Below are 26,939 nucleotides of genomic sequence, written 5' to 3' on the forward strand. Positions count from 1 at the left end.
AACCAAACAAATTAAATTTTTACTTTATGAAAACTTCAAGTTTTAAGTTACCCCCACCAGACAAGGTTAATGTTTTTCATTTATTTCAGTTAAAGAAATACAAAAAATAAAAGAGCTATTAAAACAAATAAAAAAATTTTAAAAAAAAAAAGGCTCGGCAGCTCAGGGGAGCCTGGCTTATATAAACAGAGACTCTTCACTTTCATATACATGCAGTTGCAGAGATGAGCTGGGTTTGGATTGTCTAGCAAAGGATCATCTAACAATTTCATGAGTAGCTATCATGCACTTAATATTCCACAAGTATCAATGAATCTAATCAAACGTGCAACCCATCCTCCTCTGTCTAAATCTTAATCATTTTTGTGAAATTTCAGTTTGATTGCAAAATCCTGACTTTTCAATGCATAATGCAAAAGGTGTCTTTTTTTTTTTTCTTTAATCAGAGCACTTATGGATACAGGGTTCCAACTCCTAATATCCTATGTGAAGAGAGAACTCTGCTATTAGATTACAAGTCCAATAGCATTTCTTGACATTTGGTATGATATCCCCTGTTCTTAAGCCATGCCTCTAATTTGGATGTGAAAGCATCTTCATTACAAGAGGGCTTTTTTTTTTTTCAGGGAATTCTTTGAAGTGGCAAGCCTGAAAAAGGAACCACAAGAAATAGAAGATAAAGAAAGAAAGAACAATGAGAGCTATCATGGGTTGATCTTCATTCTTCAACGCATACATGAAACCACAATCCACAAAATCAATGAATGGCTAAGGAAGTACATTTATTTAAACTAATGAAATTACATGAGACACCTCCAATTAAAATGTAACATCAATCAGAAACCTAGGATAACTTATGCAAGCAAATACTAGAATACCTAGAAACGTCATTGAATATTATTAGAACTAGATTCCCCTCCAGTTTTCTGACTGTAATTACATAAACCGGATATAAGAAAAGAGAAGGAACTTTCTGAATCATCAAATGGAGGTCGAGGGAACTCATGAAACCCACCAAAATTACAAGTATCGAAGTTCAATGGCGAGAAATAGCTAGCAGGATCATCAACACCCCCCTTCACATCCATTACATTTTGAGCCCCAGTTCCATTTGCACCACCTGAGCCAAAGCTATAATTTATACTTCCAACCTTGTTTGCTACTTCATTTTCATCCCCTTTATCAGATGGCCCGGCTGGTCCTTTTGTTTCATCAGGAGGAATAGCAGGCGTATGACCCTGGAAGAGAGCAATGTGCCCAAAAAGCTTGTCTTTCCTTGAAAAGGTTGTACCGCACGAACACAGCCATTTATCCTTGCCACAATGCTTCTCATGAGTTTTGAGGTCTGCAATAACTGAGAATTTCTTCGTGTTGCATCTGCTGCAAGTGTAGCTCTTGTCACAGTGAGTTCTCTTATAATGGTTTTTGACACACAAAATAGTCTTCAAAGGCTGAAACTTTTTGTGATCCTTGTTCCGCTTACAACCAGTAAATGGGCATGAATACCTCTTAATGAGCACTGGTTCAGAGCTGGCTTCTTTGTTGGGTTTTGCAAGTGCAGCAGGAGTTTTGTACTCATCACCATGACCTCTCATATGCATACGTAAATTTGCATCTCTCTTGAACCCTTTCCCACATATTGTACAGAAATGAGTATGTGGAGCAAGGATTTCTTCTTTTTCTAGTTGTAAGATCTCATAGGAACCAGGCGGAAGGTTCTCTCCTTCCTCAGCATCTTCTTCATCTTTCATTTCATGTTCTTCAATAGAGTAGTTCTGCTCAGTCCCACAATTACCTGTAACATCCATCTGGTTGGACTGATCAGAAACTTTACTTCCACTACTATGTTGTTGCTGTACACTATTATTCATGCCTGTCCCAGAGGGAAAAAGAATCCCCCCAAGCTGTCCAACAGGAGTAGTGGTTGCAGAAAGTGTATGCTTCACAGATGGAAGAAGACTACCTGCAGTAGAGATCAATTGTACGATAATTGAAGTGAGATCAGCAGTTACAAGCTGCTGTTGCTGAGTTACCAGTTCGTCTGGCCGCCCCAAAACCTGACCCCTCCGGCCAACAATCAAATGCACCAAATCTTGTAATTGATGGATTTTTTGCTCAAGAAAAGAGAGATTGTTGAGCATGGCCCTTGGATCCCAATCTGGGATTTTGTTGGTTTGAAGTGTCTCATTAATTTGACTATTTTCTTGATCTGCCATTTTGATATGATCATTGGGGTTGGAAGGAAGTAAGGATTGGGTTTCAGATTGTGGGTTGAATTCTTGGAAAGATGAATTAGTCCTACTGCCAAAGATAGAGGTATCTTCCCACTTCTGCTCATATTGCTGTGAATTGAAATTGAAATTGATAAAAGATGGTTTCTCGGTGGAAATGTTTTTTGGTAATTCATTACCAGAAGATGAAGATTTTGCCCATGTTTCTTGGCACAGCCTGTCCTTTTTATCCATTATCAAGTCCTTTCTCAGTATCAAGTCTCAAGGCTAATCAAACCTGTAATTTTAACAGGAATTAGAAATTTAAAATTGGCAGAAACATTCTGAAGTCCAGAAGACAAGTAATCAACCCAAATCTAAATTAACCAACAAGTAATTCCCATTTTTATGGCCAAAACAACAATTTGTTTCAACCAACCAAAAAAAAAAAAAGGGAATTCCTTCAATCATATTAAGAAAACAAGCACAGTATATTTCATCAACAAATTTAATCAGGCAATCAACATCCCTCAACCCCAAAGTCAAAGAAACACCAGCGACCTCTTACCCTCTAAAGTCAAACCTCTCACTTCAAAATAAAATAAAAACCCTTACTTCTGCCTCCTGGAGACAAGTTTGAAGATCCCAAATTTCATTTTGTAATTTAACTGAGAAACCATTTCAAGCTCAATCATAAATTAAAAAAAAAAAATTAATTTACTTAATAATCCCATATTCTCTTTTTAAGAAGATTTCAGGTAGAATCTATACTAAACCAACAGTAAATCATGCTAAAAATCTCATCTTTTTTTAATTAAATGACTAACCCAAAAATCCCAAATATCATCTAAATACTCGGTAAACATCAAAAAATCTCAATACTTGTACAATACCCACAATCAAAAGCTAAAAGATTAGAACAAATAACAAGAAAAAACACAAGATTTAGCATCTGCATATGAGAAAAAAATAGCAACACTTCCCAGAAAAAAGAAGAGAAGAGAAGAAAGTCTCACAGATTGAAGATTACTTTGAGTCAGATGCAGGGTGGTTCATCTTGAGTTGGGTGCAGAGAAACAAAGCGAGAGAGAGGAATGAAAAAGAAAATTTGTAGTGGGACTGAATCAATATATGAGCAGCCTCTGTGACCGTGAAGAATAGAGTGTTGGCAAGTGTCATAAAGAGATAGTCAATCCCATCAACCAATACCGTTGATTTGTCATTCTGATTAGACAGATGCAGCCCATTAAATCAGAACCGTTGATAAGTCAATCATAGCTGTGTTATGCAGCTTTTTGTTCTGCTAAAAATGACTGAAAAAGACAAGAACAACTTTGAGGGGTGATTGGAAGAGGGGGCGGGGGGGGTGGGGGTTGGTTGGGTAGAAGATGGATCCCACATATGTCTCTCTATCTGTGTGTGTAATGCATCTTCCGATCTTTTTCCTATTTGCATTTTCACTCGGTTTTTGCATGTTTGGACTTCAAACAATTTGATATACACAATTAACTAAAAAAAAAAAAAAAAAAAGCAAATCATACAATAAATCAAGGGTATACTGTTCATAATTTGATTTGATTTCATAGTTGCTCTTATTTATTTTTTTAAATAAATTTTCTTACATTTTAAATATAAGATATAATATATTTAAATGCGTTATTTTTTTTTTACAATGTAAAATTTAAGTGAGAGATTTTTTCAATTTAAATTCAGGATATATTATTATTTCAAAATTTATGAATCATTCTAATAGGGCTCTAAACGAGTCTTACTAATTGAATTAACTCTTAATTTTATAAAAATTAATAATTTTATTTCATGAGATTTTTATAAAATATTTTTTTTTAAAGTAATTAATTACAAAAATTTTATTAATTTAATAAAAAAATAAAATTTCTTCATGTAAGAAAACATATGTAATATTTTTAAAAAATTTAATAAATAATATTTAATAAACCTAACTTGTTCCTATAATTTTTTTAATAACATTTACCATATATAATTCATCTCTTAGATATTTTTAAAAAAATTATATATACTTTTTTATTTAAAGAAATTTTATTTTTTAAAAAATTAATAAAATTTTCATAACTAATTACTTTACGGCTAAAAAAATGAATAGTAAATATGAATTTATTTTATTTTCATAATAAATTACTTATACTTTGTCTAAACTAAGTAATTATAGAATTTCATATATATATATATATATATATATATATATATATATATATATATATATGAAATTCTATAATTACTTAGTTTAGACAAAGTATAATATAAAATAATTAGGGAAAGAAAAGAGAAAAATCAAAGAAAATTTAGATTTTCTATTTTTTCATTTATTTAATTTCTTTTTATTTTTATTATAAAATTAAAAAACTAAACAAAAGTTTAATAATAATTATTTTCCTTTGAAATTTTGAAGACCAATATATGTAATAATTTGTGATTATTTAGTGAATATAAAATGGACGATAGTGATTTTTGAATAGAAAAATAATAGGTGGAGGAAAGGAAAAAAAAAAAGACTAGGGGAGGGCTGAAGTAGGGGAGTTGAGTTTCTTTGATAAAAAGAAGGTTACAAGGAAACTACGCCACCGCCAAGTTTAAGGAATAAAAAGAAGAGAAGGTCAACTCATATACATAACGTCAACTACGACATCATGCCGCTGATAACTATTCACTAAATTCTATATTAACACTTCATTCGCTCTCTTCTCTAGCATTTTTTTGCATAGATTGGATTCATAGTGAATATAATATATAATTACGTAAAATTTATATATTTAATAAATAAATTTTATTATATTTTTTCAGTAATATTATAATTATTTTAATAAATTATTATTTAATTTTTTTATTATAATAAAATTAATTATTTATTCTTTTATTTTAAAAAATATATTAATTAATTTTTATATTTTTATTTTGTATCATTTTTAATTACTTTATATGGTTTAAATTAAGTTTTTTGTCAGTAAATATATTCAAAAGAGAGAGATATTACTATTGTAGAGACTAAATAGTTCAATAGTTGAAAAATAAATAGACTATATAATTATGTCTTTCAAATTATAAGGATTGAATGAAATTTAAATTAATATCTAAAAGGTTTAAAGAGTAAATAGAATATAAATACGTTGATTAATTAATGTATTTTTTAAAGGAAAATTATTATTTTTCTCTATTATTTAGTTTTTCTATTTTAGTAAAACTAATTAATTGATTCTTATATTTTGAAACACATTTGTTAGTTATTTTTATTTAGTTTCGTTCACTTTCTAATCCCTTTCGTTATTTTTTTATATCCAAACTGTCTTAATTCTCTTCCATTTACTTTTATTTCTCTCTCCAAATTTCTTCCCTTCTACACCCACATTCTTCTCCCCTCATCCTATCTTTTTTTTTTTTTTTTCAAAAAAATAGTACAAGCTATGTTAGCATAATTACAGCAATCAGCATGATTATAGGAGATTTGTGTAGCATAATTATAGCAATTATTATTCTTGTCCAAATTAGTTCATATTCTCATGTATAAATAGATGTAATATCTCTGTAAATGAGACACAGAAAAATACACAATCCTTTTCTTCATTACTTGTATTCTTTCTTCTAACAAGCTATATATGCCAAAAGATTAATCAGTTCTCTTAGATACCCAAGTAATCAAGGCAATAATTTGAAAAATTGTTTCCTAATAAAGAAAATACAAAAATAAAATCTAGGAAATTAAATAAAAATATTTAAACAATTTTTTTTTTAAATGCAAATTTAGATTTAGTCTCCATATTGCAAAATTTCTATCTTTATTCAATAATATTTTTTTAAAATATATAGACCAATTAATTAGTTTTACTAAAATAGATGAACTAAATAAAAGTATTTTTTATAATACTGATCGACTAATTAATTTCACCAAAATAGAAAAATTAAATAATAGTTTTATTGGCCTTAAATCTACTTATTAAGAGATTAAAGAGTTTAACGAAAGCAAAATACTTAAACTAAAAAGTATATTTTTTAAAATATAAAAATCAAATAATTAGTTTTATTAAAATGTAGGGACTAAATAATAAATTTTCCTTTTCAAAATAGGAGCAGCAAGTAGTTAGTCTCGGTAAAATAAAGAAATTAAATAGTGATTTTTAAATATTTTTAGTCCATCTTACTATTTTTTATGCCCAAACTATCTTGACTCTTTTCCATTTATTTCTCTCTCTTCCCATATTTTTTTCTTTCTACACCCACATCTTTCTCCCCTCATCCTATCTCTATTTTTTTTTTAAATTTTTCATAAAAAACAATACAAGTTATAGACACAAAAAGATTAATAAGTTCTATTCGATATCCAAGTAATCAAGGCAATAATTTAGGAAATTGTTTCCTTAGAGAAAACACAAAAATAATATATAGGAAATTAAATGAAAATATTTGAACAATATTTTTTTAAATGCAAAATTAGATATAGTGTCCATATCGCAAAATTTTAACTTTTATTTAAGAATATTTTTTAAAATATACAGACCGACTAATTAGTTTCACTAAAATAGATGGACTAATAAAAGTATTTTTTATAATACAAATCAACTAATTAGTTTCATCAAAATAAATGAACTAAATAATAGTTTGATTCATATTAAATCCATTAACCACAGGATCAAAGAGTTTAACGAAAGAAAAATACATAAACTAAATTGTGTAATTTTCAAAATATAAATACTAAATAATTAGTTTTATTAAAATATATTGACTAAATAATAATTTCTCCTTTTTAAAATAAGAGGAGCAAATAATTAGTCTTATCAAAATAAATCAATTAAATAGTGATTTTTCAATATTTTTAGTTACTCTTATTATTTTTTATACCTAAATTGCGTTAACTCTCGTGCCTTTATTTTTCTCTTTCCATATTTCTTCCCTTCTACACTAACACCCTTCCCCCTCATCCTATCTTTTTTTTTTTTCCATATTAAATAGTAAAAGCTATATGTGCAAAAGGATTAATCAATTCTCTTAAATTTCTAAGTAATCAAGGCATCAATTTAGGAAATAATTTTCTAATAGATAAAATACAAAAATAATATATAAGAAATTAAATGAAAATATTTGAATTTTTTTAAAAATGCAAATTTAGATTTAGTTTTTATATTGCAAAATTTTCATTTTTATTCAACTATTTAAAAAAAATTTATAGCCCAACTAATTAGTATTTCTAAAATATATGGACTCAATAAAAATATTTTTTTATAATACAGATCAGCTAATTAATTTTACTGAAATAGAAAAATAAAATAATAATTTAATTGACATTAAATCCATTGACTAAGGAATTAAAGAGTTTAATGAAAGTAAAATATATAAATTAAATAGTGTATTTTTAAAATACAGAAATTAAATAAGTAGTTTTATTAAAATGTAAAGACTAAATAATAATTTTCTGAAAATTGAAAGAGCAAGAGATTAATTTTGTTAAAATAAAAGAATTAAATAATAATTTTTTAATATTTTTAGTATATATGTATATTATTAAATTTAATTAAAATCAAATTAATAATAAAGAAAAAAACAGAATTGGCTAATTTGAAAATATTTTCTTGTAAAATTATTTTTCTTAGTTCATTTTATTATTATATAATTCTCCTCTATATGGTAATCATTTTTCTAACAATTATTTGATTTAATGCTATCACACGAGATGCAATTATCAATTAGAAACAATACAAAATCATGAAATTCTCTAGTCATATAATTGGACATGGATATGAAGTTGAGATTATGAGTTGAGAAAAATGACACGTGCACTGACGGAAAGTGGTTTTTCAGAATTAAGAAAAGAGATTCTCTCCCAAAGTGAAGTCCTTGAAAAATATCATTATCATAAAAAAAAAATAAAAAAAAAAAACGTCAACTTAATGGCCAATATGATAATATCCCCTTCAAAAAATAAAATTTTTAGAATTTCCAACTCATATAAAAATCCATCCATTAATCCTTAAATTAAGTATTTATGTTAAAATTCTCATGCTTATTATTTTAATTAATTTTAATTATATATATAAATTAATCAGTTTTACATATAAATATTTAATTTAAAAAAATACATCTAAAATTGAAATTTATGTAAAATAGTATAATAAAGAAATAAATTTATATTTAACTGTTATTAAACTTATTTTTATATAAGCTCTGCTAAACTCAAACCGACGAAATCATAATATTTCAATTTAGTTTAACTTAAATTGTATAGATAAAAGCATACTACAATCAAACCAGACGCTGAAATGGTTAACACACATTAAGAGAGTTGATTGCTGTGATTTATCGCTATAAAGACAATAGAAAGGCAGCTTCTTTTACAGGTAAGTCTCAAGTTCCATGGTCGGGATGATTAAAAATGAAAGAGAAAATATGATCATGATCTTATGAAAACAAAATCATCTATCCTTGGATTTGACAGGAACTCCTTTGTACATTTGCACACGATCCTTCAATGCATCTCGCCTCGGCCGAGCCACCTTATTGTTAGGATCAAAAAGTAGCACTTCTTCAAATGCCTTGAGGGCAGATTTCAAATCTTTTTTCTTCTCATATGCATCACCAAGGTTGTTCCAAGCTGTAACATAACCAGGTTGAAGCTTCACTGCTGTTTCAAACTGGGCAATTCCTTTGTCAAGTTTACCATCACGAACATAATTCACACCCAGGGCATTGTAAACCTGCACGGTTATTTGACCGGTCGAAAACCATACTATCGTCATATTATTTCTTTCATATATACATAAAGGGTGATCTAATGCACAAAGCATTACACTCTTGTGGGCTGTGGAGAGTTTTGCAAAGAGACTGTTTATGTGGCTTAAACTCGTGATTTCCGGGCCACAGGTGGAGTAACTTCACTGTTAAATCAAAGCCACCCTCTTCTTTCACATATATGTGTGTGATATATATATATATATATATATATATATATATATATATATATATATATATATAAAGCAGGAACGTATTATCAACAGAATGTCACGTAGCATTCTCTTTTATAATATTACCATGTGGTATTTTGTATTGTCATGTGACATTCTCTATTATATATAAGTTATAAATTATTTAATAATTATTCCATTAATATTATAATAAATAGCCATTATTATAAGTTAACTTATAATATATTAACATATATTAATTATATATATTTATATCTAATTATACATAGATAGATTTTAATTATTTCTACGATAAAATCTTTATTAAAAAGTTTGAGAGATAAAAGTAATACAAATAAAATTTGAAATAATTAATAAAAAAAATTTAAAACATTACATTATTTTTATATATTAAAATTATATATATATATATATATATATATATATATAAATTAAAATTATTAATAGTCACGTGTATTACCACGAGCAATTCCCTAGCTTTGCGTATATGACTAAATATATGTCAATCAAAATATGATTACAATTCAAACGCAAAATCTTAATCTAAATGTTGCATTCTTTTGAAATATGGTCAAATACATGAATGCAATCGTGTGTTTTTTTGTCCTATATTATAATATACACAGATTAAAGATAAATATGGTTCTTTTCTACAATTACTAAAAAAACAAAACACCTAACATGTAAAGGTATCTTTATAATATTAACTATTTGGTTCATCATAGGATCCATGACTATCCAACCATTAGCACGGCAGTTTTTAGTTATTTGGCACATTGTAAGGCAATACATGCATTAATGAGCAACAAGATACAGTTAGCACAAGGGAATCACATTGTCTTTGTTTGCAAAATGCAGAAGAAACAGGTAGAAAGATACCTGGGCAAGATCCTGATCATCACCATCCCATTTCTCAATTGCCTGAAGCAAAAATTTAGTAGCAGCAGGGTAAAATTTCCTCCTCAGCATTACAGCACCAAGTTCAAACAGCTCAGTTGCACTAGCGTCACCGCTCCTCACTTGTTCCTGAGATTACAAAGGTCTAAGGCAATGAGAAAATAAGAACACTAAGCAACAAATTATAGATAGCTGCACATGCTACCAGTTATGACTTATAAAAGCAAGGAAGAGGAAGGGGAAGGGGAAGCAGGGGAGGGGGAAGAGGGAGAGAGAGAGAGAGAGAGAGAGAGAGAGAGAGAAGCCAATGAATTTTTCATTTTTCCAAAATAACCAGATCTCATCACTCAAAGATCTAAAAATGCCCACAAAGATGGTATGCTAACACTCAAAATTGGAAGAACATACATTGTTTTGAGAGCAGAACAATGGATTGAATAAACATAGAAGTGCTTACTTGCAATTCTTTGGCAGAAAGGTCAAGCTCTCTACGTACAAGGACTTGACGAATTACAAAGAACGTTCCAACCCCAAGTAAAGCTAATAGCAAAAGCAGATAAGAGAGCTGGATTCCCAATTCAAATAACTCCCCAACATCATAAAGCACATCTTCTCTGATATTTTCATGTGCATGTGCCACTTTTGCAGAAATCAACAATGAGATTTGTCCACATGAGAATGTTGATAACCAAATTAATAGTCTTTTCAAGTGCACATTGTCCTTGATATTTGAAAGGTGCCTCGAGAAATCTACAGCACAATTCCGAAATTTAAAAAGATACCTTATATAACAAAAATATCTAGGAGGTAAAGGCCAATGACATTTCTAAAAGGTAGAAGATGCTGCTAGTTTTGTCCTGACTCATCGCGAAGTATTAGTAGAATGAATAATCTTCCAAGTGGCTAACATAAACCAAGAACAATGTTATGCTGAATCTCTCATTGAGTAATGCCAACATGATGCATTCAAATTCTGAACAATTTTCCAATTCACGAGGAATTTTAAGATATTATAAAATTTAGCCTACCTCAGACATTCAATGATTTGACCGCTTCCTCAATTATGTAATTGAAAATTTATTTAAGCAAACATTTGAATTGAATTTGCAAATAATATTAAACAAAACAGAAACAGGTACTTTAAATTTTCTATAGAACTTTAAAATTGGAAAACAATATGTAGTGACACAGAAAGCAGTAACTGAAGGATAGAATAAGCAAGTAAAAATGGTAATATGCAATCAAATAGCCAATCATTAATATCATCATCCTTCCAACAGCAGCTTACATTTGTAGCTTTATTGTCCAGTTGCATACTTAAAATAGGAACAGTAGGTAGAATTTTGTAGCTAGCAAATGCAGAAGACCTAAATCTGAGCTCAGAGTCTACACACAAGAATCTACACTAACAGGCAATTTATTGTATTGAGAAAATTATCAATGCCTAATTCTCCCTGGCAGAACCATGATTTACAGCAATTTTGCAGGCATAAAATACACCAACACACATGAATATAAACAAAAGATGTGCATCTAATAAATAAATAAATAAATAAATAAATAAATATATATATATACACACACATTGACTTATTGTTTGACACAAAGGGTGTGACTACAATCAGTAGATCTCAAATGTCAACACTGCATTATTAAATCGATTAACTGAAAACATAACTCAAATTGGAATATGATTGGAATCAGATCCTGATTCCTAACCTTTTAACTTATGGCCTATTTTCCATAATCCATAGACTACAACAGACTTCAAATGACCATGCAACTGTGTCAATACCAACTTACCAAAAACAATACACAATAAGGACTACAGGATACTTCAAACTCCAAAAACTTTAACCTACCAAACATGTTGCATCTGCTAACTCCACCAACAACTACACATACAAGTACATTAACCAGGAAAATCAAATTAGGAAAATAGAAAGTACAATATCAGAATAGGAAATTACTTTCAGATCTTGTTGAGTCATAGGATCCAATTGCCAATTCCTTTTGATGTATCTGCCTTCATCAACAATGGAATGCAAAATGAGTAGCCAAAGATGTACAGCACATTCATTAAGTAGATCCTTATTAACAAAACAATCAATATAGAAAGACACAGAAAAATTTAGCAAATTGATAAGATGACATAGAAAGAAGAAAAGTACAGTATAACTGGTTCTTTGGAAACAAAGTCTCTGACTGCCAGTCCTATATATCATGTAAAATTGCAAAACCAATTGTTGTCCATCCTGACATACTGTGATATTGGCCGCATAATACTCACATGTTTGCCACAATAGACAACTTCACTGAAACAAGTTAGAATAGCATGCAGTAGGGATACTCATACAAAAGAAACAATAAGGGTTCATTTGAAATAAATCATTTGTAAGAAAAGAATTTTTACACAATCATGCATGAATTCTATTTTTTTTTTAAATGAAAAATTTTTTAAGTTAAAAAGAATTAAATTCTTTCATTCCAAAATGAGAATTAGCCAAAAAGATATCAATTGAATTGAATTCTTATAAAATTCTACATTCCAAATAAAGGATAAAATTTTTGCATAGTCCCTAATTCTCTCTAATCACTCCCACATACAATTTCATTTGCTAACAAATATAAAACCCTCATGACAAACCTCACTTGACACCTAACATTGACTGTGATTTGTCCCTTGACACAACCAAAAGATTTCTTTCAGTAAGCAAAAAATAAAAATGTAGATGTCAGATACTGATGGGAAAAAAATGTGTAGATGAATGAGACAAACCCAGAAAATTTTAAAGAGAGAAGGCTTAAAAGAAATCTAAAGAGGGTTCCGTCTTCTTTTTAAGTTTGCGTTGATCATCAGTTCATTTAGGCATTGAGATCATGGTTTCAAATAATGGGCCGTTATTTACAGGTTTTGAAAGGGGCTGTTACCAGTGAGGCCATGATTTACAAGCAAACAGGTACTTGCAGGTGTAACGGCCATTATGGTCATTACATAAGGGTAACGGCTGTTACCAACCGTTAAATAATGGTAGCGGCTGTTACTTTGAAGATTTCTTTGCTATTTTTTCACATGTGCACAGTACTTTGGTGCCCTTTTTCTTGTCTCTACTATTTAATATCTTTATTTGATGTATTATGCTTACTATATAGTTGTGTATCTTAGTTTTACTTGTACTTACCAAGCAAATTTTTCAAAAAAAATTTGCATAGCATCAGGTCGCTACCGTTAGGTTTAAGCCGTTATAGGCCTGTTTTCGTTATCCGCAACCGCAACTGCGACTGCGGTTTGAAACCACGATTGAGATCAGCCGAATATTAGTTCTCAAAAGTCAAAACTTGTCTAAGAAAGAGATAAGAGTCTGCAATGACATACTTTATCTAGAAGTACATGCCTCAACATCAACAGTGTTAAAGCAAGCATAAGTATTGATTAAATAAAGACAATGGAGGTAAAAAGAGTAGATAGTAAGTTGTTGAGGACATTGCAACAAAGAGAACATATGGGGCAAAGAGACTTGGAAGTCAGAAAACTTCGAAAAAGAAGTAATGACACCCTGCGTACGTATTTTGCATTTCACATAACAAAGTTTCATCAACAATTCTATCCTTTCATAACAAAAGTTGTGAACATTGAAGCACAGAGATTGTTAGAAGTTAGAACACATACCAGTAAATTGAGATATTTTCTGACATTCAACCCATGGCCTGGTCTAAACGTTGTCAAGTCTGGTGAACTACAGCGCTGAAAAAGGACCTGGAAGTTGAAATAAGGATTAAGAGCAACAAAGGATATGGCAAACTAAGCAATAAAGAACAAAATTGATGAAATGAGGAAGAAAAGGCATAGTATATATGTTCATCCGTTTTTGCAAGACACATTAAAGAAGAATACTTGAGAAAAATTAGCAGGCAACGTCACAAGCGATGACAGATACTCCAAAAGAGGAAAATTTCACACGTGGGTTCATGGATCACAGAATTTTTTGATGCTATTGACATGGGAATACATAACAAGTAGCTGAATGCTACATGCACGAAGCACAATGTTCTTCCACTAAATTTATAAAATTCGAAATACCCAACACAAAACACTATATTTTCAAACACCCATTCACATGAAGAAACCAAGTTACTAAGCTCCCATATTGAGTATGTATCAAAGCCTTCGAAACACCAAGGAAAACAACAAAAAATGGCAAGTCTAAGCACCAAAAAGGAACATGACCAACCCATGAATATTCTTCCTTAAAATCAAACATTGAGCATCTAACTTCAGGAAAAAAAAAAAAAGGGGGAAAAAAACTCCAAATTCGTAATAGAAGCCACAATTGAGATTAGGCAAAAAGAAAATAAAGAAAAAGAAAATTCATAAAATAAACCCAGAATAATTGCACTCCACCTGAGAAAAATGGCTATAGGACCTGAACTTAAGAGACCCAAGTGGGAGAAGAGCAAAAGCAGGAGATTGAGAAAGGAAGTGGTGATGGTGGTGGCGGCTTTGTGGAGGAAGAGATGAGAAGGTGGTTGTTTGAAGAAGCATTTTTCTTCTGAATTGGTATGTGAACAAGAAGAGAATTAGCTTCTTCAGTCATAAACAGCAGTTATAGCAATTTGCGTAATGTTAGAGTGAATTTTAAGGGCTTTTTTTTTTTTTTTTTTTTTTTAATGCGCATCGGTTGAAGATAAAGGTTATACCTTCGTACCTCGTAGTGCTATATGGAGACAAACTGATAAGGAAACTATAGATAAGGGCGCGTTTGTTTTCCTCTCTTCCCTTAATAAATAGCTAATTACTTTATTATTATTATTGATGAGATTTAAAACAAAGTGTGTATTATTAATATTTTAAACAATTTGACCTAATTGTTCAGAAAGGATAACATTTTTTATATTTTTGTTTTGTATTTTTCTGAGTTTTTGATTGATTTATTGATGAATGACAATAAAAATTCATATACCCAATCTAATTAATTGTTGAATATTATAATAATTTCAAAAATTTTATTTTATATAATAATTATTACACATTTAAAAAATTAATAAAAAAATTTAAAATTGTAATCCCCTAAATCGATATTCATCATTTAAATTTGAGCTAAATTCCATTTCATGCAATCTATGAATCAAACAAAACCTATTCATCCATTGTACATTGGTCAAAATTACTTTTCAAGAAAAAAAAAATTTACTATTGAAAAAAAATAATTTAAAGAGAATTATTTTATTATTTTAATATTTTTATGATTAAAATTTACTAAATTTAATTTTAAATTATTTTTTAATATTCTTTAATTAATGTATTTTAAAAAATTATTTTCTTCCAACAATAAGGTTAAACCAAACCTAATAAGTATCATTAACGGAGCCAACCATTGCAATGTGCCCTCGAAGAAGAAGAAGAGGAAGAAGAAAAACGAACCCTACAGTGCCCTGGCACAAGTTCAGGCTAGTGAGCCCAAATCACTGAACAAGATTTGCCTAGAGGCATACACAATTGTGGAGGTTATCAGATGTTGCACAAAATTGTAACTACTGCATCTTCAACAACAGAAGTGAAAGTGCAGTATACAGCAGCACTTGGAACATTCTCCATCCAAAAATGCTGTGTTCACTCTGGAGCTTTAGCAGATCCATAACCATTATAAATTACAACCAGCGACTATTTCACAGTGATAAAAAATTACAATTCCCTCTAGCAAATTGTAACCAGAAACAAAAGTTCTATCTAAGCTCTCCACAGTTACCCATCTTTGGAAATTATAACCTGAAAATTGGTTCCAATATCAGCTTCACTAGACATTAACTTCCAATGCTGCTACAGCTCATAGATCAAAGAAGTGGTATTCACTGTACAGTTCTACATTCTTCATTTCCCAGCTCACTCTTCACCACCTGGAGATATTATATCTAACTGAAATAAGATTTGTGACAGTTGGATTCAAGCATTGTACACATATCAGTAGCAAGTTGGACTTTCTTTTTTTCACTTGTTTCTAATTTTCAATTTGGGAAAAAAAATGCCACTACCCTGGCAATAACTCCATGGAAAGGAGACAGTCTAAGAGCTAGTATAGACAATCATGTTGCCTATACCATATGTTATAGTTTTTGCCGCATGAAGGTTAAATTTAACAATAGTTCTTTTCTTACAACAAAAATAACTTTAAAGATTTTAATATTTTAAGAGTTATCTGTGATTAAAGTGACAATATTGATCTACCAATAAGAGATGAAGAACCATAGGATAAATCAAGTTAAATATCAGGTAACAAGATCAAAACTCATCTGTATGCAGATTAGTTTAAAATTCAATATGCACTTTTTGACAATTCGTTGTTTGCTATTAATAATGGAATTCTTGAATCGATATATATATGAATGAGCATAGTGTACCTTATCAATTTTATGCCCATACTTTTCTGGTCCAGGGAAAATAACATTTCTTAGCATATATAAACTCTCCTCTGCCAAGGGAATGCAATGGTTGTCAGATAGCAGGGTTCTTCAAATAAACCATATGTAAAAATGGAATGAGAACCATGTAATGTAGCCAAGCCAAAAACCAATAAGACTAGCAACAGAGCCCCACCTGATAAGTTTATTTTAGATTGTTATTGTTAAAGCGAAATCAAGGATGCAGAATTATCTTCATAAAGATTAGGAGTAGTAAGGAAGTCATTTTGACTATTTTAATCTTCACATAATTGTATTGAGAAATTCAAAGCTTACCGTTGGGGCCTTAACCACTTCAAGAATGAGATCTCTTTTGCTGAAAGGGCATTTTGTTTTCTTCCAACACCTTGAGGAAGTTAGACAGGATAATGGAATCATTGCATCTATCTCTTTCAATCAACCATTCCTCCTGAAGATGAACATCAACATCCCTGTATAACAGTGTGATCCACAGACATCAACAACAAAACGTAATAAAAGATAAAGGGAGAGGAACCAGATAAATCCAAATTTATGTGATCCATTGGGTAACACTTTATCTAGCCTACCAAAGAAGGATAAGAAAATTACTTCTTTATTTTCTAATGGAAAAATGGAAACAAGTTACCTCTTCAGTGCCAGAACCTCATAATTCCTGCGCAAAAAATCAGCATGTTTTGTGAGGGCATCTTGTGCATATTGTTTGCCCACAGTTCTTACTGCTGCCGCATTTAGCAAATTTTCCAATGAACCGTGTTTTTTCAAAAGCTTTAAAGCAGTCTTTCGACCAAACCCAGGAGCCATGTTTTGTATCCCAGGAACGCCATCAACCTCATCACCCATAATACATCCTATACAATTAAAGATCCAACGTAAACTTGAGATGCATTGTTAGTTATTCATGTCGAAAAACTAAGAACAGTTTTTAATAAAGGCCAAATAAAGAGTCTCCCCCACTAAACCTAGTGGTCATTTCATCTATGTCGTGAAATCTTACTTTTTAAGGCTCCTTTTCCTTTTTTTTTTCTTGGTCTTAACAAAATTATTTGTTTGTATTCTTTTCAACATATATATAAAGTGAAACTAATGTATAAATCACTAAATTGTACATACTTCTGGCAGTTCTGAAGGATCCTTTTTTATAACCATCCTATATTAATTGGCAATTGGTTTGAACCACAGCATTTCATAATATACACATGTAGAAGTACAGTAAATTATATGACAAATCCATAATGTAACATATAAAAACACCTTTCTCAAACTTACTAAAACTCAGATCAGAGCATGGATCACAATTATATTGAGCATTATAGTGCTTCACGGTGTAAAAGGACCACCGTTTTAGCTCTGTAACAGGCAAAACAATCTGCACATCTTCAGAAATCAACTGCTTGAAATCTTTATCCGGCGAGGCAATAACCACCCTATATCCTCTTTGTAAGACTTGTCCTACAAGTGTCGCGACCACGTCATCTGCTTCATGGCCTTCCATTTTTACAACCTGCATGAATTCGTATTTTTATAAGCAGACTAACAAATAAAAGATAGATGTTGTCAAACAGTTATGAAAAATAATCCTGGGGAGGTTCATAAATTGCTTAGTACAAAAGATTGACTGACATAAGCTCTAACTTTTCCAATGATGATGGCATGATAATGGTAGAAATTGAATTATCAAGAATCCTAATAAAATTACAAATGAACTAATTTCTGGCATAATGTAGAATCATATCCATTTCGGAACAACAGATTTCATCCATTTTCATTTTATTTTTTCTTTTCTTTCCAGGTTTGTCAATGATAAATTAATGAAATCCTTTGCATCAAAATCTGTGGTCATTGTCTGATCCTACCAAAAACTCAACCATTAATGGAAAAATTTTACTAGGTGTGTGCTACTTTCATTTAGTAAGTTTACAGTCCAGGATCTAAAATGTTACTCATTACCGACAAAAATAGTGCCTGTAGACTAGAAAGTACAGAAGTTACTATCTAGATGCTTTTCTACTCAAGCAATAATCGAGGAGAAAATATAAGTATTTGAAAAGTATACAACTATAAAATACAGAAAGCTTCCCAAAAATAGAATTTTGAGAGCATGTAAATTTAAATGATCACAAATTAGGATCAAAGAAAGTTCACTCACTGGAACATTGCATTTTCTTAGAACATCAATGACAACTTGAGACCTTCGAACATGATCCATTGAAAATTTGTGACAAGCTGATAATTGGCTTAAGAATTTTCTCCTATGTGCTTTATATGAAGGCAACAGCTGTCTGCGGTGCTCACTACCCCCTTCTCCATCAAGAACCTGATGAACATCACAAAAATTTCTAAGCTCAAATATTCTATACATAAAGAGAAAGAGAGCATGATTAACCAAATAATCATTCAAATACAACAGAATGATAAAAAATATATTCAAGAATATAGTTCAAGTAATTGGTGTTCAAAATACAGGACCAGCCTGAATAATTCAAGTAGTTGTTCTTGGCAATGTGGGAAGTAGCATGGAATTAGCATATATATTATATTTTGGACCACAACATATTCTTCCCTTAATACGGGTATTAGAGATCTGGCAGACTTAACACAACAAAAGGCCACTTAGAATGTCAAAAAAAGAAAGAGAGGAAAAGAATCCAATTTCTACAATTATATAAGGAACCTCCCCCCAATCTAGTCGTTAAGAAAAGGAAGAAGCCACTAATCCATCTCCAATGCTTGAACATTAGATTAATATGAATCCTACACAGAAGTATTTGTCAATATCTAAAATATGCAGCCACTGAAAGGTCAATGACTACATGTCTCTGCCTTCAGAGATTGCAAACCATACAATCAGTAACAGTTTCCTTAGAATCTCCAGGAATTTTATCAATACAAGTATTGCAAACTTGGCAATTTTGAATACAGGGTCATTAAATACCATGTCCTTCTCCAACACATAATTAAAACAAAAAAGGTACATTGTTCAAAACCTTTCATATAGAAAAAAAAATTATCATTAAATTGCTTAAATAACTTCAGCCAGCCAATATCATCCTTCCACTAAATGAAATAACTATAACATAGCCTCTACTTGCACACAATCATAAACAAAGCTATGCTACATAAATAAGCACTGCTATTCCTTCAAAGCCAATTAAGAATATTCTCACATTAACTTGCAAACACAGCAACATCAGAAATCAACAAATAAAATCAAGCAACCCAACTGCATTAAATTCATGAAAAATCAGCAATATCAAAACCTAAACATGGAGATAGAGAGTTTACAGCAATAACAGGGTCGCTAAGGCTGACTTGAGAGAAGAAAAGAGAAATCCAGTAACCAAAAAAGTCCAAGCTCGGTGTGCTTCCAGCATAACAAAGAGGATTGACATCCAAGAAAAACACCCTTTTCTTGCTTTTACTCCTCTCTTTTTTATTTCCGCTAATTTCATTTCCACGAAACAATTGTTCACCAACTGTTCGATTAAAAGACCCAGAAGAAGACGAAGACGAAGCGGAAGCAGCAGCAATAAGCTTCCAAGCTTTACATGACTTTGCTAATTTCGTTCCCCTTGTCTTCCTTCTTAGATTTCCTGTTGAAATGCAAACATATGGGGTCGTGGAGAGAGGGGGCTTTACGTGGACTTGGGTGACCATTGCAGCTTCGACCATCTTCAACATCTGGCGTTTCTTGTTTAGACTCGCTTTAAGTTTGAGAAATTATATCCAACATCATTTCATATAGATATATATATCGCTACCGAGCCGGTTCTGATTCGAGCCAACTCAGAATCGAAATCGTGAATCCTAAGATTGTAATTTAGGTTCAGTTTTGAATCGATTTGAGCTAAATCCAACGGTCCAATTTTTTTTTTTTTTTTTTCTAGATGACTTCTCTTCTGAATCGGGCCCTTGGCCATGTGCACAGGACTACAAAACAAGCATTACGCCCAAATACAATAATAACCAAAAAGCTAACTGGTCCTGGAGGTGAGCGAAAATGGGTTGATAACCGAAAACTGAACACGGTTTAATAATTTAGAGATAGCAAGAGCTCAAATTTTTATAGTTACTCAATTTGTTGAATTTTAATAGAAAGGATTTTAATAAAAAGGATTTTAATAATATATAATTGAGTTTAGAATAAGTTGAAATTTAAAATTTAATATTTGTGAGAAATTTGAGTTAAATTTAAATTTTTATCGTTGGATATTCATTTTATAAATTTGTTTATATAAATATTTAATTAAATATAAAATATGTATTTTTTATGATAATATTTATAAATTTATATATATATTATTTTATATAAAATAAAATTAAAATAGTTAATAAAATTATTAAATTTTTAAAATATAAATTATTAATAAAAATTATTTTTATATTAATTATTAATTAAAATATATAAAATTAAATAATTTTAAATATTTATTAAATAATCATAATCAAATTTAAAATGAATTTAAATAATTAAAAATAAATTTTAATTAAATTTAAAATAAATTTAAATTTTAAAAATATTAATAAAATTTAAATTTAAATTTAAATAAAATAATTTTTATAAATTTCTTACCCGTTACCCTCTCTAATTTTATTTAATTAAATTTTTAATAAAATTAGTTATTGGGTTTGATTCGATTATTTCCATCATAAAAAAAACAAACCGAATCTCCAATGTGCGTCGCTCTGCTTTGCGCAGCAATATATAGCGCTCCTTAACAGTTTTTTCTTTTATTGGGGCCCTTGTGCTCCGACTACTTCCCCCTTAGCACTTACGTTGCCTTCTCTTTCGCAACTGCATATTTGCTGGTCTTCCTCCTCCTCTTCTTATTCTGTTCTTCTTGTGCTCATAAATTTCTTCTTCACGCTCCTCACTGGCTTAACACAGAATCTATGACTAGGCTCCTTAATTTCATCATTTTTCTTCTCCTTCGACATCGCCACCTGCATCTCCCTCGTCTTCACGCCTCTTCCCTCAAACCAAGACTCACGACACAAGCCCATTTGGGGATTGCTGGTAGATGTGCATGAGTGCATCAGCGAGGTCTTTGGCTAGTAAGAGCTTGGCGTGTAGGATGAGTGTGCTATATTTTGATGTTCAAGAGACTCAAACCCATTTTGATGTTCAAGAATCTGTTCGTATTTGGTGTTTGGTTAGCGAGATCTTTGGTTTTGTTGGTGTTTCCTTTGTTGAGATTATAAGTATCTATTTTATCTCAGATTTATTTCTTATATTTTATTCTATTTTGTTGAGATTTGTTGTTTTTTCATATGGGTTGATGTTGTTTACCTGTAATTGCTCATAGATTTTGAGTATGGAACTGAGATTGCTCATAGATTAAGTTTGGGACTGAAACGGGAACATACCTAATAGAAAAGTCTATAACTTTGTCTATCCCAAAGTAAATTTTGGTTTCAAAACACTGAAGAACAATCATCGAAAAGCCTAAACCCATAAGAGCACCATTCTCAAACCCTCCCGCAAGTCGAGCTTCCAGAATAGAGCAACCCAGAAACATAACTTAGAGAGCAGCTTCTAGAGGCGCAGTGGAGACACGCAGGTCCAGATCAACAGCCCTTCCCATAGAGTAATCGACTTGCAACAAAACTCAACAAAATTCAATAAAGGAAAACTATTTAGAGATTGAAATTGGAGACACTCTCTGGGACTAGGGGAAAGCCATCCCTTGTTCAAACGAGGCAAGAGAGCTTGTAATATTGACAAGAAAAAAGCTGTAATAGCACAGAAGATGAAGAAAATGAGAGAGATTTCTCTCTCTAGAATCTAGAGAGAGTCTTCCCATTATAAAATAATTTCAATTTCATGGGCTCTACGAGATGTTGAGATCCTCTCATCCTATGCTAAGGCTTTTTATTTGGCATTGTAGATACTTAATTTAAAATTTCTTTGAAAAAATTAATTTAAAAATATTATTTATTAATATAAATTAAAATTTAAAGATTCTAAATAATTTTTTTAATTGTTTTTATTTTAAGAACTGAATTCGCGGCTCACAATTTAGAAATCGGTGAGTTAGAGTTAATTATCAAAAGTAAAAAAATATATTTTAATTAAGTTATTGTATTATTAGTAAAAAAAAATTGTGATTGATAATCTACACATTATTAATAAAAAAATATAATTATAATTATAATTATATTATATATTACGAGGCAGGAGGAAAAGCCCAAAATTGTACGGTTGAACGCAGAAATGGCCCTGCAGTTCAGGCACTGCAGAACAAAAAGCAGCAAAACATCAAACCCAAGCCAAACCCATCAATCTTCTTCTCTCACTCACCGTTATGGTGGTTGAGACCTCCGCGCTCCTTCGATGTTTCCAAGAACTCCCTTCTAATCAATACACAAAACCCCCCTTAAATCCCGCCACCCCCATCTCCCACTGTTCTCAAGTATCAATTATCAACCCAACTTTCGCTCTCTGTCTCTGCCATTACCGCTTCCAAATCCCAAATGGCTCAACTTCTCAAGACCACCTTCCTTCCCTCTTCTATTGGCCGGAGCTCCCCCAAACCCATTTCTACTAACCGTGCCAGGACGACCCAGGTGCAGGCCAAGATCCGGGAGATTTTCATGCCTGCATTGAGCTCCACCATGACTGAGGGAAAGATTGTTTCTTGGGTCAAATCAGAAGGAGACAAGCTTTCCAAGGGTGAAAGTGTTGTCGTTGTTGAGTCTGATAAGGCTGACATGGATGTTGAGACTTTCTATGATGGTTGCTTGGCTGCTATCATGGTTGAGGAAGGTGGAGTTGCCTCCGTGGGTTCTGCTATTGCCTTGTTGGCTGAGACTCAGGAGGAAATTGCGGAGGCCAGGTCCAAAGCATCCTCGTCGCCGTCGTCATCATCAGCTGTTGAGCCGGCTTCTACCAGTGGCAATACTCCGGAACCGCCGCAGCCGGACAAGATTGCGCAGCCTGCTGGACCTGCAATTCCAAAAGTGGCAGCTGCTGTGGCGTCTGCGGTGCACCCAGCATCAGAGGGAGGGAAAAGGGTGGTAGCATCACCGTATGCGAAGAAGCTAGCGAAGGAGTTGAAGATGGAGTTGGAGAGAGTCGTAGGGAGTGGACCTATGGGTAGAATTGTGGCTAAGGATGTTGAGGCTGCCGCCGCTGCTAGCTTGGCTCCTGCTACGCCTAAGGTGGGATCAACTGTAACTCCGCCAACTGGGATTGTGTTGGGGACGGTGGTGCCATTTACGACAATGCAGGGTGCAGTTAGAAGGAATATGGTGGAGAGTTTGGCAGTTCCTACTTTTAGAGTTGGCTACACTATTACTACCAATGCACTTGATGCTCTTTACAAGAAGGTATAAATTATTTGGGATCATCATAAATTTTGTATGCTTAGACTGTAAAATTTTTTGCAAAAAGTGATATTGATCAGTTCCCTCTAAGAAATATTTTAGCAATTAGGCTTACCAAGGAAGTTGAAATGATTGAGATTAATAGTTTGCATGGACTGGTAATTGATAAATTGATAGTTTTTTCACTTAGAATCTAAATAAAATTTTTCATATTTGCATTTTAAGTACATGATTAGACCACTATACATGTTGATGCTATGTTCACGTATGTCATTCTTTAGCAATGTGCTTGGTGCTTTTCAGAGGAAGGTGCCATCATGCTTGAAGAACAGTGAAACAATATAAAATGTGGGGTTCACTGGATGTTTAATAGATTTTTTCTTGTTGAATTCACTTATTCAACCTTAGTGTCATTTCTCCCTTTTGGTGTGATCAGATCAAGTCTAAGGGAGTGACCATGACAGCTTTGCTTGCAAAGGCTACAGCCCTTGCTTTGGTTAAGCATCCCGTTATAAATTCCAGTTGTAGAGATGGTAATAGCTTTGCATATAATAGTAGCATCAACATTGCAGTTGCTGTGGCCATGGATGGTGGTTTGATTACGCCAGTGCTTGGCAGCTGCAACCTCATGAATACAATATAGGTAATGTTTGCATGATTATTATTAAACCATGCAAGATATATTTGTTATACTTACTAATAAATCTGATTCTGAATATATTCTTTGCTCCTGTATGAAAGATATTCAAAATCTGCCTATGCATTCTTTCTTGCAAATTTATGATCCCTGCATCTTGGATCATTGAATGCTAGGATATCATATATCGGCCCTGTAGTCTGTCCATGTTTATGCATTTATTTTATGTCAAAGCATTGAGCCCAAAACAGGCCTAGGCACGGTGGGTTTTGCATTATTGGTTCTTAACGCTAGACTGTTGTCTTGCATTGCAAATGCCATGTCCTATATGAGTAACTATTAGCAATTTCATGAATATGGCTAAGGCTCGAGTCCCATTGTGCAGCTTGGCATGTTTATCATACTTAAAGGTTCTAGATTAGCCCTTTTAGCCTCACTCCAATCCTATAACTCAATTTGCATAACTGAAATTTTGAAAGGATGGAAGAGCATTGGGGTCTGTGTGGGCACATGAAGCATAGCTGTGATGGCCATGTGGTTTTAAAAATTTAGTGGAGGATCATGGTGTAGTCAAGCATCAAACTTTTCATAGTATTATGATTGCGTTTTCTTCATTGGGTTTCCCAAACTTGAGATTGATTTTGTTGTTTTCCGGAACTGTGAATGGTGATGTTGGTTATAGTTTTGCAGTTGTCATAGCTATGCTTTGATCTTGCAATTTTATTTCTCACTTAGACATGGTCCCATTGAGATGGGCTTCTAATTTTCTTCAATTTTGATTTCCTTAAACTCAAGTTCTGATTTGTTATTCTTGTGCAAGTTCCCTTCTCTGGTATTAACGAACTGCTAGAATCATTTATTCATATAATCTTTAGATATATGACATCCCGCTACCAGATTCATGGCAATTTTATTCTGCATTATTGCTCTGACCATCTCCATAGACCTTGTTTCCTATTTTATGGTCAAACCTCGCTAAAAAAAAAAATTCTAAGTTAACATGCAAGCTCCCTTCCCTGCTATTAACGAACTTCTAGTTGCATTCATTCATGACTGTTTAGGTATATGATGTCCTGCTACCAGATTTATGGCAATGTTATTTATCATTGCAAGTGAAGATAGATGACTGTGTGGAGATATTAATTCTGTTTTGAGACTTGTGACTACAAAATTCTGCCTGAATCTTGATTGTATTGACCCATTTAGTTAGATGACTGATAGGATCTGCTGCAACTTGTGATAATTTATTGGTGGCATTTCTCTGAAATTCATGGCCATTTCTGCTCTTTGGTTCTTGTTCAACATTCAAGAATCAATTGGGTTAGGTGTATGCTTAATGACTTATGCATGGTATTTTCCCCTTATGCTTGTTCCTTTTTTCCTGGCTGGCAGGTACTTTCACACTTTCCAACCTTGGAATGTTTGGTGTGGATCGGTTTGATGCCATTCTGCCTCCTGGAACTGTGAGTGTTTTCACTTGAACATAAAAAAATCCTCATGAGGGCAATAAAGTTTTAGATGCTGCTCTTTTCCTTGTCAGTTTTTATTTATTTGGATTGATGCGGGGAGCAATCATGGCTGTTGGTGCATCTCAGCCATCTGTTGTGGCCACCAAGGATGGTTGTATCGGCATGAAGAACCAGATGCAGGTGTGTTTTCTTTAAAGGTTATTTGTGTCACAAGTGGTTAGATTTGGTATATAATTTTTACACTGCTGTGTATGTAGGTAAATGTTACAGCAGATCATCGAGTAATCTATGGTGCTGATCTGGCTTCCTTCTTGCAAACCTTGGCAAAGATTATTGAGGAGCCCAAAGATCTTACTTTCTAGTCCACACCCATCAGCCGTCACTAAACGAGGCCTTTTCTTTACATCTGTCACATTTCCCTGACCTTTTTGTATGTTCTCAATTCTCATTTCCTTCATCAATCCTTGATATTTACTGAGGAGACTCATGCTGAAAACTGCAGGAGCTAAATCACTCTGTTCAAATTTCTACATGGAACAGGAGCAGAATTTTGAAGGGCAATGTTTATTTATGTTTCAAACTTAACAATTTTTTGTACTTCAATGATCCCATAAAAATGGCCCTTTCAATGTCTTCTTGGTGATCATTTTTGGTCGTTAATTATCTTCTTATTAATCATATTGTCATCATCAGATATGCAAAGCACGAATTTGATCTTCAAGGTTTTAGCTCTACTGCTCATGAAATTGAATTGTTAAACTGAATGATGATTTTGTTTGAGTGATATGACTAACTGATTACTGAAAAGAAGCATTCAGTATCAGTTCAAAACGTCTAATGAATTTTTCTGCATCTCTACTGCTTTTGCTCTCTCCATTTTCTTAGCATGGTTCCAAAAATAAATGGCTTCAAAGCATGTTCTTAGCTAGATGTAGACATTGGTTCTTGCTAACATTTTTATGTGCCGGTAAGCATGATGTCAAAGATGTCAACACTAAAACAGTGTTGCTGCATATAA

At 32.0% G+C, this 26,939-nt stretch overlaps 4 protein-coding genes across 8 annotated transcripts; 1 reads left to right on the forward strand and 3 right to left on the reverse strand.

Annotated features, from left to right (window-relative positions):
• Nucleotides 1-757: 757 nt before the first annotated feature.
• On the reverse strand, nucleotides 758-3,425 carry LOC110640522 (protein SENSITIVE TO PROTON RHIZOTOXICITY 1). 2 transcript variants are annotated; one of them, XM_021791850.2, is made up of 2 exons: nucleotides 3,241-3,425; nucleotides 758-2,508 (listed from the first exon to the last, which is right to left on the reverse strand). In XM_021791850.2, the coding sequence occupies exon 2, from the start codon at nucleotides 2,463-2,465 to the stop codon at nucleotides 888-890; it is 1,578 nt and encodes a 525-aa protein (XP_021647542.2). In that variant the 5' UTR covers nucleotides 2,466-2,508; nucleotides 3,241-3,425; the 3' UTR covers nucleotides 758-887. The 2 variants fall into 2 exon arrangements, with proteins under 2 accessions (XP_021647542.2, XP_021647541.2); XM_021791849.2 differs by having other exon boundaries at nucleotides 3,227-3,421.
• Nucleotides 3,426-8,436: 5,011 nt separating this feature from the next.
• Nucleotides 8,437-14,724, reverse strand: LOC110640529 (tetratricopeptide repeat domain-containing protein PYG7, chloroplastic). 2 transcript variants are annotated; one of them, XM_021791855.2, is made up of 6 exons: nucleotides 14,457-14,724; nucleotides 13,725-13,811; nucleotides 12,025-12,076; nucleotides 10,512-10,804; nucleotides 10,037-10,183; nucleotides 8,437-8,929 (listed from the first exon to the last, which is right to left on the reverse strand). In XM_021791855.2, the coding sequence occupies exons 1-6, from the start codon at nucleotides 14,595-14,597 to the stop codon at nucleotides 8,648-8,650; spliced, it is 1,002 nt and encodes a 333-aa protein (XP_021647547.1). In that variant the 5' UTR covers nucleotides 14,598-14,724; the 3' UTR covers nucleotides 8,437-8,647. The 2 variants fall into 2 exon arrangements, with proteins under 2 accessions (XP_021647547.1, XP_021647548.1); XM_021791856.2 differs by having other exon boundaries at nucleotides 12,025-12,080; nucleotides 14,457-14,602.
• Nucleotides 14,725-15,488: 764 nt separating this feature from the next.
• Nucleotides 15,489-20,361, reverse strand: LOC110640512 (uncharacterized). Of its 3 annotated transcripts, none has more exons than XR_002492119.2 (7): nucleotides 19,775-20,361; nucleotides 18,639-18,806; nucleotides 17,759-17,993; nucleotides 17,118-17,340; nucleotides 16,787-16,941; nucleotides 16,451-16,646; nucleotides 15,489-15,949 (listed from the first exon to the last, which is right to left on the reverse strand). XR_002492119.2 is itself a non-coding variant. In XM_021791836.2 (6 exons), exons 1-5 carry the CDS (start codon nucleotides 20,168-20,170, stop codon nucleotides 16,806-16,808), a joined length of 1,158 nt encoding a protein of 385 aa, XP_021647528.1. In that variant the 5' UTR covers nucleotides 20,171-20,361; the 3' UTR covers nucleotides 15,489-15,949; nucleotides 16,787-16,805. The 3 variants fall into 3 exon arrangements, 1 of the variants encoding a protein (XP_021647528.1); XR_002492118.2 differs by having other exon boundaries at nucleotides 16,451-16,521; nucleotides 19,775-20,360; XM_021791836.2 differs by lacking the exon at nucleotides 16,451-16,646.
• Nucleotides 20,362-22,648: 2,287 nt separating this feature from the next.
• LOC110640528 (dihydrolipoyllysine-residue acetyltransferase component 5 of pyruvate dehydrogenase complex, chloroplastic) lies at nucleotides 22,649-26,581 on the forward strand. The gene is given in 6 exon segments (XM_058131349.1): nucleotides 22,649-23,818; nucleotides 24,252-24,426; nucleotides 24,429-24,458; nucleotides 25,845-25,919; nucleotides 26,022-26,101; nucleotides 26,179-26,581. Coding segments are annotated over 6 exon segments (1,320 nt in total). The 5' UTR covers nucleotides 22,649-22,963; the 3' UTR covers nucleotides 26,284-26,581.
• Nucleotides 26,582-26,939: the final 358 nt, after the last annotated feature.

Source organism: Hevea brasiliensis, chromosome 12, assembly GCF_030052815.1.
Source record: "Hevea brasiliensis isolate MT/VB/25A 57/8 chromosome 12, ASM3005281v1, whole genome shotgun sequence".
In the NCBI taxonomy this organism is placed as follows: Eukaryota; Viridiplantae; Streptophyta; class Magnoliopsida; order Malpighiales; family Euphorbiaceae; genus Hevea; species Hevea brasiliensis.

Bases quoted from the DNA above. Each gene is read 5' to 3' on its own strand.
- LOC110640522 (XM_021791850.2), bottom strand. From the start codon at position 2,465: ATGGATAAAAAGGACAGGCTGTGCCAAGAAACATGGGCAAAATCTTCA.
- LOC110640529 (XM_021791855.2), bottom strand. From the start codon at position 14,597: ATGCTTCTTCAAACAACCACCTTCTCATCTCTTCCTCCACAAAGCCGC. The intron at 10,805-12,024 runs GTAATTTCCTAT...ATTGTGCTGTAG, and splicing joins TGACTCAACAAGATCTGAAA to ATTTCTCGAGGCACCTTTCA. The intron at 8,930-10,036 runs GTATCTTTCTAC...ATAACCGTGCAG, and splicing joins ATGATCAGGATCTTGCCCAG to GTTTACAATGCCCTGGGTGT.
- LOC110640512 (XM_021791836.2), bottom strand. From the start codon at position 20,170: ATGTTGAAGATGGTCGAAGCTGCAATGGTCACCCAAGTCCACGTAAAG. The intron at 17,341-17,758 runs GTAAGTTTGAGA...TTAATTGTATAG, and splicing joins ATGCTCTGATCTGAGTTTTA to GATGTATTATGGGTGATGAG. The intron at 16,942-17,117 runs GTAACTTGTTTC...ACTGTTATACAG, and splicing joins GAGGTTCTGGCACTGAAGAG to GGATGTTGATGTTCATCTTC.